Here is a 13502-nt window from a genome sequence, read left to right as displayed (position 1 = left end):
GGATTTTTTTTAAATGCTTAAGTTGAAAACCTTAGTAGTGAAAAATAAGAAACATGGAAAATGGACAAATATAACATTTTAAATCAATGAAGAAAAATGAGTTATTCAGAAAAGGATGTTGAGCATGAGTGGCAGCCTCAAAATGAACCAAAAAAATAAGAAAAATAAAAATCCCTGGACATCAACCTCAGTTTTTACACACACACTCCTATTAAAAATTTAAATACAAAAAAGTCTGAAAAACTAAAGAAAATACAATATAAAATTTTACCATTTTGGAGTGGTATATAGATTTTTAAGCAGGGCTTATAACTCACAGTCCATGAAAAAAGTTTTGATAAATTTGACTATATAGTATTTTTTAAATTCTGCATGACAAACAAGATCATAAGTAAAGTCAAAATGATAATACACTTTTTAAGAAGATATATGTATACATATATATGATGGTTATATGACAAGTTTTCTTAATATAGAGACTGTTCTTCAAAATTTATATTCAAAAGACAATAGCAGATGATTTCTAGCTCCTTGTTATGCAAGTAAGGATCTTCAAAGTTGCCACTCACTCCTAATAAGTAAAAAGCTGAACAGACTGAAAATTCAACAATTCGTCTTGGATCCATAATAAATGTGAGGACGTCGGGCATACCACTGCCCCCAGGATTGGACAATTAGGTGAATGCAGGGAGTCATGGCTTACTGGAACAATGACTCAGAAGCAGGAGCATTTATGGGAGCCATTGCTGAGGTAGGAAAACCTCAACTGTATTTTAAAAACTGTTTTAGGTTCAGAAAGGACAAGTCTGAGAGTCAAAAACTCCAGGAAGGCTGAGTCATGGGGTGGGGAGGCTGGGGCCACACTTTTATAAGTTTTATCTTTAGCAACTTGACCAGGCTTCCACAGTAAATATCACAGAAAAATTCCCTTGTGCTTCCAGCATGGATAGGGGAAAAGGAATAATTCTGAAATACACTACAGCACTCTGTCCTTATCAAAGTTCTGCCCTCAGGAGAAACCAGTTAACCAAAGCCTAACCTGTTGGGGTTTTATCAGAGGTTAACTGACCTGGTGGAAGAGAAATACCCAACTTCAGTCCACCCTTCCATTCTTTCCCAGCTAAAGGGTGTATGAAGAGTGAGGGTGACTAAGAAACACTGGAGAAGTTTGCAGCCCAGAGGAACCGGCTCACTAAAAGACTGAGAACTAAATGTAGCCCTATAGAACACTTCACCTCCCCACACACCTTACCTCCAGAGCACTAACAGCATATTTACAGCAGTTCCTTTAACCCAGTACATCGTGTCTGGCTATCAAGAAAAAATTACAGGGCATATTAAAAGGCAAAAACAATCTGAAGAGACAGAGCAAGCATCAGAGAAACACATCGGGGTGCTGGAATTCTTAGACCAGGAATTTAAAACAAATATGCTAAGAGCTCTAATAATAAAGTAGACAGCACGCCAGAACAGATGGGCAATGTAACAGAGATGGAAATCCTAAGAAAGAACAAAAAATTTCTAGAGATCAAAATACTGTCACAGAAATGAAGAATATCATTGATCAGCTTATTAGTAGACTGGACAGAGCCAAGGAAAGAATTTCTGAGATTAAGGATAGATCGGTAGAAACATCTAAAACTGAAAAGCAAAGAAAACAAAGACAAAAGAAAAAATGGAAAAAAATCTAAAAACTGTGGGTTAGCTGCAAAAAGTATAACATATACATAAGGGAAATATCAGATAGAGAAGAAAGAGAGAAATTAGCCAAAAAAGGTTTTTTTTAAACAATGACTGAGAATTACCCCCCAAATAATGTCAGACACCAAACCACAGATCCAGGAAGCTCAGAGAACACACAGCAGGATATATACCAAAACAAAACAAAACAAAATACCTAAATATTTCCTTTTTAAATTCTAGAAAATCATAGATAGGCTGGGCACAGTGGTTAATGCCTGTAATTCCAGCACTTCAGGAGGCAGGGGTGGGTGAATCACTTGAGCTCAGAATTTGGAGACCAGCCTGGGCAACATGGCAAAACCCCATCTATACAAAAAAAAAAATACAAAAATTAGCCGGATGTGGTGGCACATGCCCGTGGTCCCAGCTACTCTGGAGGCTGAGGCAGGAGGATCACTTGAGCCCAAGAGCTTAAGGCTGTAGTGAGCCAAGATCACATCACTATACTCCAGCCTGGGCACATGTGAGACTGTGCCCCCACCTCCACCACCACCAAAATAAAAGAAAAATGAAAATCATAGATTTAAAAAAAAATCCTTAAAGAAACCAGAGAAGGAATTATTAAAAAAAATAAATAAAGAGTGGAAGACAAAAATAAGAACAAAGAACAAGGGCAACAAATAGCAAGGCTGGTTCAGATTTGAAAGTCATTTAATGTAATTCATCACATTAACAGGCTAAAGAGGAAAAATCACATGATCTTATCAATGATGCAGAAAAAGTATTTAGGAAAATTCAACACCTAATCATAACAAAAAAAAACTCAGTAAAACAAGAATAGAGAAGAACTTTCTCAATACAGTAAACAGTGTCTACCAAAACCTACAGCTAACATCATACCTGGTAACGAGAAAACTGAAGTTTTCTCACTAAGATCAGTAACAAAGCAGGGATGTCCCTTCTCTCCACTGCTTTTCAGCATTGTGCTAGGAGTCCTAGCTACTGCAATAAGACAAGACAAGAAAAGAAAAGCTATACAGATTGGGCAGGAAAAAATAAAACTTTCTTCCCAGATAACATGATCATCTATATAAAAAAATCCAAAAGAATTGACAAAAAGAAAACTTCCGGAACTAATAAGCAATAGTAGCAAGGTTGCAGGATGCAAGGTTAACATACAAAATATGATATATTGTATATATGTAGTTATTTATTATTATATACATATTCATTTTCTTATATACCAGAAATAAACAAGTAGAATTTGAGCTAAAAGCATAAAACAATTATATTGGCACCCGAAAGGTAAAATATGTAGGTATAAATCTAGCAAAATATGTACAAGATCTACATAAAGAAAACTACAAAACTCTGATGAAAGAAATCAAAGGACAACTACAGAAATGAAGAATTCCATGTTCATAAATAAGAAGACTCAATATTGTCAAAATGTTTATCCTTCCCAGCTTGATCTACAGGTTCAGTGTAATAACAATCAAAAGTCCAGCAAGATATTTGGAGGGACACTGATGAACTCTTTTTACAGCTTATATGGAAAGGCAAAAAACCAGAATAACAAACACAATTCTGAAAGACATGAACAAATAAAAGGACTGACATTACCTAATTTCAAAACCTAATATAAAGTTACATTAATTAAGAAAGTGTGTCATTTATGAAAGAAGAGACAAATAGATCAATGGAACAGAATAGAGAACCTATAAATATACCTGCATACACAAAGTCAACTGATTTTTGATAAAGAAACAAAGGGAATACAGTGGGGCAAAGATAATCTTTTTAACAAATGATGCAGGAACAACTGGATATCCATAGGCAAAAAATACATATACATATGAAAATGAATATAGACACAGACATTACACTCTTCAAAAATTAACTCAAAATGTATTATAAACCTAAATGTAAAATGCAAAACTGTAAAACTCCAAAAGATAATACAGAAGAAAACCTAGATGACTTTCAGCATGGGAATGAGTCATTAAATGCAACACCATATGCATGATCCATGAAAGAAATCAGCAATAAACTGAGCTTCATAAAAGTTTAAATTTCTACTCTGTAAAAAACAATGCCAAGAAAATGAGAAGAAAAACAAGAGAGTGGGAGAAAATCTTTGCAAAAAAAAAAAAAGGATTGTTATCTAAAGTATACAAGAAGACTTAAAATTCAATAATAAGAAAACAAACCACCTGATTAAAAAATGGGCCAAAGACCTTGACAGACACTTCACCAAGGAAGATACACAAATGACAAGTGAACATATGAAAAGATGCTTTTATCATATGCCATTGGGAAAACATAAATTAAAACAATGAGATACCCTGACACATCTATTCCAACGCCCAAGTTCCAGACCTCTGACAACACCAAATGCTGATGAGCATGTGGAACAACAGGAAATCTCATTTATTCCTGGTGAGAATGCAAAATGGTACAGCCACTTTAACAGACAGTTTGGCAGCTTCTTACAAAACTAAACATACTATTGCCTTACAGTCCAACAGTTGTGCTCCTTGGTAATTACCCAAAGTAGTTAAAACTTACATCTACACCAAAACTTGCAAAGAGATATTTATACCAGCTATATTCACAATTGCCAAAACTTGGAAGCAACCAAGAAGCCCTTCAGGAGGTAAATGGATAAATAAAATGTGGTATATCCAGAGAATGGAATATTATTCACTACTGAAAAGAAATGAGATATCAGACATGAAAAACACTTAGAAACCTTAAATGCATATTAGTAAGTAAAGAAGTTGATATGGTTTGGTTTTGCCCCCACCCAAATCTCATCTTGAATCTCCACATGTTGTGGGAGGGGCCCAGTGGAAAGTAATTGAATTATGGGGGCAGGTCTTTCCCATGCTGTTCTCATGAGAGTAAGTCTCACAAGATCTGATGGTTATTATAAGGGGAAGTTTTCCTGCACAAGATTTCTTTGCCTGCTGCCATCTATGTAAGACATAACTTGCTCTTCCTTGCCTTCTGCCATGATTGTGAGGCTCTTCCAGCCACATGGAACTGTAAGTCCAATTAAACCTCTTTCTTCTGTAAATTTCCCAGTCTTGGGTATGTCTTTATCAGCAGCATGAAAACAGACTAATACAGTAAATTGGTACCAGGAGTGGGGTGCTGCTGAAAAGATAACCAAAAATGTGGAAGCGACTTTGGAACTGTGTAACAGGTGGAGTTTGGGACAGTTTGGAGGGCTCAGAAGAAGACAGGAAGATGGGAGAAAGTTTGGAACTTCTGCGATACTTGTCTAATGGTTGTGACCAAAATGCTGATAGTGACATGGACTGCAAAGTCCAGACTGATGAGATGTCAGATGGAAATGAAGAACTTATTGAGAACTGGAACAAAGGTCACTTTTGTTATGCTTTAGCAAAGAGCTTGGCCACATTGTGTCTCTGCCCTAGGGATATGTGGAACTTTGAACTTGAGAGTGATGATTTAGGGTATCTGGCAGAAGAAATTTCTAAGCAGCAAAGTGTTTAATATGTGGCCTGGCTGCTTGTAACAGCCTATGCTTATACGTGTGAGCAAAGAAAGGACCTGAAATTGGAACTTATATGTAAAAGGAAAGCAGAGCATAAAAGTTTGGAAAATTTGCAGCCTGGCCATGTGGTAGCCAAAAGTCAGAGATATTTTGCATAGTCATTTGAACCATCTAAAGTTATTTTTCCCATGTACATAAATTATTTATTTTGTATAAGTAGTTATTAGTTCAGCTAAATAATAAGATCTAAATTGAGGCCTCTGGAATAAAATTAAAAGGTAAGAGAGAAACTAAAGCAGGGTGATCATGAAAAATGAAAGAGTCAAAGTCAAAGTATCTTCAGTGTCAATTATTATATCAGTAATCTGAATAGTTCCATTCCTTTGCAGCCTGTGAAACAGGGGATCTTGCATACCATCCTCTTACTCTCACTTTTTATGCTTAAGGACCCTTATAATGAGCAAAAATGCACTCCTTATGGGTTAATAAACTGACTGATATGTGTTAAGCACCTTCAATAGACAAGCAAAAGAAAATCCCCAATATTAGCAAAGATGCCAAGATATCTGCAATTAAACCAAAAATTCTTCTTTTTGCCATTCTTTATCTTCTCATAGCCCTGGCCACCATCTACCATTCCATCTGTTGCTCCCCTTCTGTAGAAGAAATGGCTTGAAAGACAATGGGGAAGCTATAAAATTCCTTTCTCACACCAATCTACATAGAAAAAGTTTCATTTCAATAGTTTTCATCTTCCAGACCCTGAACACTACCTATTTATCTTAAGTAATGTCTTAGTGACAGAAAGCCATCCTGCTGAGATATTATGGAAACTAAAAGTCTCTACCGTCATAATATCTCAGCAAGGTATCTCTTAGGCATGAGTCATTTTTTTTTTTTTTTGAGACAGAGTATCACTGTATTGCCCAGGCTGGAGGGCAGTGGCAGTCTTGGCTCACTGCAACCTCTGTCTCCCAAGTTCAAGTGATTCTCTTGCCTCAGCCTCCCAAGACAACCACCACCATGCCTAGCTAATTTTTGTATTTGTAGTCGAGATGGGGTTTATCAGCCTGGTCTCAAACTCCTGACCTCAGGTAATCCACCTGCCTCGGCCTGCCAAAATGCTGGGATTATAGGTGTGAGCCACCATGCCTGGCCATAAGTCATATTTTTTAGGGATTAGTCTCATCTTTTGGGCAAAACCAGTCTGTGCATGTCATGTAATTTTCCAAAATAGAAACTAAGAAATGTTCCTTCTTCTTTTTCCATGTATATGGTCACATGTTCTACTCTTCCTCCTCCATTATTTCTTATATTTCTTTTTTAAAATATTAATAATTTTTAAATTTTTACTTATTTTTATTTTTACTCTTTATAGGTGCATGCTAGGTGTATGTATCATGGAGTACCTGAGATTTTTTTTACAGGCACGCAATGTGAACTAGTCACATCGTGGAGAATAGGGTGTCCTTCTCCTCAAGCATTTATCCTTTGTGTTACAAACAATTCAATTACACTCTTTTAGTTATTTTTAAATGTACAATTATTATTGACTATAGTCACCCTGTTCTGCTATCAAATGGTGGGTCTTATTCTTTCTAATTTATGATACCCATTAACCATCCCCATCTCCCCCTCCCACCCCACTACCTTTGCAGCCTCAGACCATCCCCCTACTCTCTATGTTCCTGATTTCAATTGTTTTTATTTTTAGATCCCACAAATAAGTAAGAACATGTGATGTTTGTCTTTCTGTGCCTGGCTTATTTCACTTAGCATAATGATCTCCAGTTTCATCCATGTAGTTGCAAATGACAGAATCTCGTTGTTTTTTATGGCTAAAATTGTACTATTGCATATATGTACCACATTTTCTTTATCCATTAATCTGTTGATGAACACTTAGGTTGCTTCCAAATCTTAGCTGTTGTGAACAGTGCTGCAACAAACATGGGAGTACAGGTATCTCCTTGATATACTAATTTCCTTTCTTTGGGTATATACCCAGCTGGATCACATAGTAGCTCTATTTTTAGTTTTTTGAGGAAACTAAAACTGTTCGCCATAGTGATTGTACTATTTTATATTCCAGTCAACAGTGTATGAGGGTTCCCTTTTCCTCACATCCTTGCCAGCATTTGTTATTGACTGTCTTTTGCGTATAAGACATTTTAACTGGGATGAGATGCTATCTCGTTTTAGTTTTGATTTGCATTTCTCTAATGGTCAATGATGTCAAAAACCTTTTTATATGCCCATTTACAATTTGTACATCTACTTTTGAGAAATGTCTATGCAAATCTTTTGCTTTTTTTTAATCAGATTATTTCATCTTTTCCTATAGAGTTGTTTGAGCTCCTCAAATATTCTGGTTATTAATCCCTTGTCAGATGGGTAGTTTGCAAATATTTTTCACCACTCTGTGTATTGTCTTTTCACTTTGTTGATTGTATCTTTTGCTGTGTAGAGTATTTTAACTTGATGTGATCACATTTGCCCCTTTTTACTTTGGTTGCCTGTGCTTGTGGGATATTGCTCAAGAAATGTTTGCCCAGACCAATGTCCTGGAGATTTCCCCCAGTGTTTTCTTGTAGCAGTTCTAGAGTTTGCGATCTTAAATTTAAGTCTTTAATCCATTTTGATTTTATTTTTGCATATGGTGAAAGACAGGGGTCTAGTTTCATCTTTCTGCACTTGGATATCCAGTTTTCCCAGCACCATTTATGGAAGAGACTGTCATTTCCCCAGTTTATGTTCTTGGCACCTTTGTCAAAAATGAGTTCACTGTAGATGTGTGGATTTGTTTCTGGGTTCTCTATTCTGTTCCATTGGTCTATGTATCTGATTTTATGCCAGTACCATGCTGTTTTGGTTACCATAGCTCTGTAGTACAATTTAAAGTCAGGTAATGTTATTCTTCCAGTTTTGTTCTTTTTGTTCAGAATAACTTTGGCTATTCTGGGTCTTTTGTGGTTCCATATAAATTTTAGGATTTTTTTTTCTATTTCTGTGAAGAATGTCATTGGTATTTTGGTAGGGATTGTACTGAATCCGCAGACTGTTTGGGGTAGTATAGATATTTTATCAATATTAATTCTTACAGTTCATGAACACAGAGTATTTTTTTTTGGTGTCCTCTTCAATTTTTTTCATCATGTTTTATACTTTTCATTATAGAGATCTTCACTTCTTCGGTTAAGTTAATACCTAGTTATTTAATTTCATTCATGGCTATCATAAATGGGATTACTTTTTATTTCTTTTTCAGATTGTTTACTGTTGACATATAGAAATGCTACTGATTTTTGTATGTTGATTCTGTATCTTGCACTTTACTGAATTTTTAGTTCTAAGTTTTTTTTTGTGGAGTCTTTATGTTTTTCCAAGTATAAAATCATATCATCTGCAAACAAGGAAAATTTGACTTCTTCCATTTATAATTTCTTTTTTCTTTAAGAACCTGTTATTTCTTGGGCAGAAGCTTTCCTAAGAAATCACCCCATCTTGCCCCAGCTGAATGTATACCCCATTCAGGTATACATTAAGCATTTGCAACCTCATCTGTCACAGTTGTGTCTGTAAGCATACTATTTCCTTGGATGGCCTGAGACAAGGTCAGGAGGCTACATTTTATACAGGGATGAAAGGCTAGACCATTTCATTTATCTCAAAGTTTTATACTTTTAAAATCACAAATTTCGAACAAAGTTGAGGAACTATGGTGACATTCTGTTTTCACTCTCATTGTTAAAGCATCTGGTGTGAGGCATTTTTACTTTTAGTTATTCTATAGTGTTTTAGAGTTTATTTGGATGGCTTTCACACTAAGAGTGCCTGGGGTGAGTGGTGGGCAACAATAGTAGAGTAGTTCCTGGTCCCTAACCAGAGTGGATCACAGTGGCTTACACTCAGCAGCCAGGCCCCTCGTGCTGCTCAGAGTTTGCGCTCAGCTCCCCCTGCAGTCCCTGTCACTGTGTCACTCAGAGCACAGAAGTACACAGCGGAGTCTGACTCTTGAACTGAGTCTTTCTCCAAGTGGAAAGAAGTGGTTTCTTTACGGTATGTGGCTTCAAAACCTTTGTTCCTTCCCTTGTCATTGTCCTTCATGGCTTTCAGGAGGAGCTGTGGACCTTCTCCAGGGTATTGGACATACCAGAAAAGGGAAGGATACTGTGTGGTTTCATAGGAGCAGTTCACAATCAGGGAATCCCCTTCAGAGAGGAGCACTTGGCCTTCTGTCTGGACCACTGAATCTCCATTGATTCCCCCTGAAAAAAAATAAGTAAATTATACCAAGTTACCTTAGACATGATCTGAGTTGTACCCCTTAGAGAAAACTGTGGTTACAGATTACATCAACATAATAGAACAAAAGATTCTAAGTTTTAAGTGCCATTTTACTTACCAAACATTAAGAATAGTGCAATCGCTGGTCCTGGAGAAGAGTTCATTTTTAGACCCTCTGGCGTCCTTGGGTCTTGTCTTCTTAGTGTAGGAAAGGTTAAGGTTACACTGAAGAAATGAGTGTGAGCAGGAAATGTGAACGTGTTAGAAAGATGCACCCCCTTGTGGGCAAGATCCTAAACTCAAAGGATTGTTGACTGTTCTTTCAAAAGTCAATCCTGTATCTTCACTTCTGGCTTTTTTTTTTTTTTTTTTTCTAAGACACCTATTAGCTGTCTGATAGTTCTTTGTATATCTAAAGAATAGTTGGTCTTTTTTATAACTCTATTTTTTTTTAACAGCACACTGTCTGACTTGCAAGTTCTTTTCATACCATGGCATTTCTGAGAATAATTCATTTTACCTCTTCTTATTTAGCCATCTTTGCCCAACCCATGATCCACTAAAATATCGTATAAGAACGTTTTTAGGATAAAACCAGAGGAATGTCAGTAGCACATGTTTAATCATTAGTAGATTATTTGAGATGACAGAGACTTAAGCTTTTTTTCACTGCTGTATTCCCATACCTAGTACAATGTCAGACACTCAGCAGGTGGTTGGGAAACACTTCTTAAATACACAAATAAATGAATGGTCTTTAGTTGAGGAATTACTACTACTTGAAATATCATATTGCTTCACATTTAAGGCATCAATTACAGAAATAAATTCATTGTAATTTATTCCAATTAATAAATTCTTTTCAAAGAAAAAAGGAAATTATATCTTGTATATATGTTTGTTTAAAAAGTAAAGAATATATAATTCTTAGTAATGAAAAAATATAGCAATTAAAGTCATTGAATCCCTAAAAAATTATCTGGCATCACTTTCTTCTGCTGTAGGAGAAGAAATGATTCCCAGATAATGTGACTGGCCTATGTGCATGAGGCAAAGTGTTGTGATACTGAACTTTTAATGGAAATTTAGCCTTGATTATATACCCTCTACATATGTCCATCCACCAATACTATTGACCAATAATTATTTTTACCACAGGATAAGATTCTTAAATAATTTGGATTTGCCTCACAAGACCAAAGAATAAGCCCATGTCAGCTTCTAGGATTGGTAGAGACACGTCTGCTGATGTATAGAATCATAGCAAGGATGACACTTCTCTTCATGTAAGAGTTAGTTGGTGATCATCTTTAAAATACAGATTCGGAGATCTCTTCAGTTACAAAATCAAAATGTTCAGAATCAAGGTCCTGGAAGTTAAAAATCTCTTCAGGTGTTTGTGATACAGCCAGTGTTATATGCATTTACAAAATAATCTTTGAGAACACTGACCTAAGCAGACAGACAAGGTATCAGTGAAGCATTTCTGGGATCAGCATGAGGAAAAAACTCCAATCCTCACAGATTCTCCTTCCATAGTAGTACCGCAGTCACAGTAGCTAAAACAAATGCTGTTTACTCTCACTATTCTTGTTTAGTCGACTTATAATACAAATCTCTGGATGTTCCCAGGACAAACTTGGTAAGAAGGATGCCATTTTTTTGTCAGCCCCACTAACATTTATCTTTGAACCTGGACGCCTTACGTTGTGCTTCCTGGAACATTCACTCTCCATGAATTCAGAGACAGCAGCTACATGGTTCTGCAGCAAGGTGTAAATATTAACAAACTGTAAACTTGGGAAGAAAATTTAATTTGGGTATTATTTGGGTCTATACAAAGGCTCTCCTCCTTTTCCCTCTTACCCTGTGTCAGATCTCTGTGATCAAGCTGCATCTTCCTCCTTTTCCTGGTTCTTTTGGCCCATTCATCTAACTGACTCTACCTGAAGTCTAAACAGAAACATAGAGTGAGGAGTTTCACTGTTCCTAACTTTCTTTACTTTTTCCAAGGAAACCTTGTCCTTAGTATTGTAACAACCCTCCATTCTTTTGAGGGAATCTATTTTCCACACCAGGTGTATTAGTCTATTCTTCATTGCTATAGATACCCGAGACTCGGTAATTTATAAAGAAAAGAGGTTTAATTGGCTCATGATTCTGCAGGCTGTACAGGAAGCATAGAGGCTTCTGCTTCTGGGAGCCTCGGGAAGCTTCCAATCACGGTGAAAGGCAAAGCTGAAGCACGGCATCTTAAATGGCAGAAACAGGAGCAAGAGAGAGAAGGCAGGAAGGTGCCGCACACTTTTAAACAACCAGATCTCAGAAGAACTCACTCACTATTTCAAGAACAGAATCAAGGGAATGGTGCCAAACCATTCATGAAAGGTCCACCCCAGTGATGCAAGCACCTCCCACCAGGCCCCACCTGCAACACTGGGAATTACAATTGAACATGAAATTTGGCTGGGGACACAGGTCCAAGCCATATTACCATGATTTCAAAAGGAGATGAATGTCATAGAGGAACTGTAGCAGTAGATTTGAGTGAAATATAGTAGAACTGTGTAATCAATGAAAAAAAAATGCTTAAGCAAATTCCCAGCTGATACTAGATTTATTCAAATGGTCTGACTTCAAGCCTCAGAAGCTCCGCTTCAAGGACTTGAATTTATACAGATGTGTTGTCAGTCAAGAGTCAGTCTGGCAAACACAAATGCTAGGCTAGGTGTCAGTGCCACAGCAACGGAAAGTGACTGGCTCATGGTAATAAGAAGAATTTACCCACAACAGTATGGGTTTGAAAAGGAAAGTTTTATTAGAAACAATGCTGCAGAGGAGTGCAGCAGGGCGCTTCAGCAAGAGCGGACTGAGCAAGCCATGGTGGATTTTTCCTCAGGAGCATTTATGAACCTTAAAGCAGGAGCTTAAGGGTAATTTGGACCATATTAGCCACCTAGGTCAGGATAAATGATTACATTTGTAGACATTTTGGTGCCTTGATGTTAGCAAGGGCTGCACAATAAGTTTCAAAATGCACGCATTCCAGAGATGTATAGAAATTCTAGTTACTTACACATTTTTGGGAAAGAAGCCTGATACTAGATGCCTGCTTTTGATAATAGGGACGTCGATTAATAATTACTTCTGAATTCCTCAGATAGGGAGTTTTGCCTCTGGATGATCTGCTTGATGGCCACCAGGTGGTCTTCGGTCTCCTCATAAAACAATCCAAAAATTTTCAGTAGAAAGACATTTAGAGCTCAGGCAGACAATGTGGTGAGAAGCAGCGCACTGCGAGGCGGGTGAGCTGGGGCCCTGCAAACCTCCTTCCCTCCCCACTTCAGTGGGCTGATGGCGGCAGCCTCTCTGAGCCCAGACCTCGCTGGGCTATAAAGCACTTTAGAACATTTAGAAATCCTGCTGAGCCTTGGCGAAGCCCTCACCGAGCTGCGGAGGACACCGTGCCTTTGGGAGGAAATGGATGTCGCAGAGGGAGAAGAATGGCAGCCGCCAGAAGGCGCTGAGGGCTGCAGTAGTTTGGAGAACCCAAGAGGGCGGGCCTAGAGACACAAGCTCAGGAAATTCATTATGCCATGGAGTTGCACAGATGCAGGTCCCGGGCTGATCACTTTGTCCCAGTTAGACAAGACCTTACCTCCTCCCAAAAATGCCAGAAATGATGGACAAAGGCCTCAAAGGGCCTGGAAGTTGAGCAGAGCCCCCACAAGGACAGGTGGAGTGGATAGCAGGCCATTGGGTGGTTGCTGTTTGTTCTACCAGACCTTGATATCCAAAGAGAGAAATCGCATGCCACATTTGGTGGATTGGAAATACCTCTCACCATTTGGGAGGATTTACTGGCCTATATAGAAGGCCCAGGTAAATAATATGAAAAAGCTACTCTCAACTTTTCCCTCAACCTTTTAAAAGAAAATTTTTGCTCCACCAAGCCATTCTAGATTTAAAAAGGTTGCCGACGTATAATATAGTTAGAAAATCACATGTC

At 37.5% G+C, this 13502-nt stretch overlaps 1 gene segment (V, D, J or C); it reads right to left on the bottom strand.

Moving 5' to 3' along the window:
- Positions 1-9139: 9139 nt before the first annotated feature.
- Positions 9140-11390, bottom strand: LOC131381449 (T cell receptor alpha variable 9-1-like). The segment is given in 2 exon segments: positions 9140-9474; positions 11360-11390. Coding segments are annotated over 2 exon segments (366 nt in total).
- Between the last annotated feature and the right edge of the window lie 2112 nt (positions 11391-13502).

Source organism: Hylobates moloch, unplaced genomic scaffold, assembly GCF_009828535.3.
Source record: "Hylobates moloch isolate HMO894 unplaced genomic scaffold, HMol_V3 SCAFFOLD_16, whole genome shotgun sequence".
Lineage (NCBI taxonomy): Eukaryota > Metazoa > Chordata > Mammalia > Primates > Hylobatidae > Hylobates > Hylobates moloch.
The sequence above is the reverse complement of the archived record's forward strand: the minus strand, read 5'-3'. Positions and strand labels throughout refer to the sequence as shown.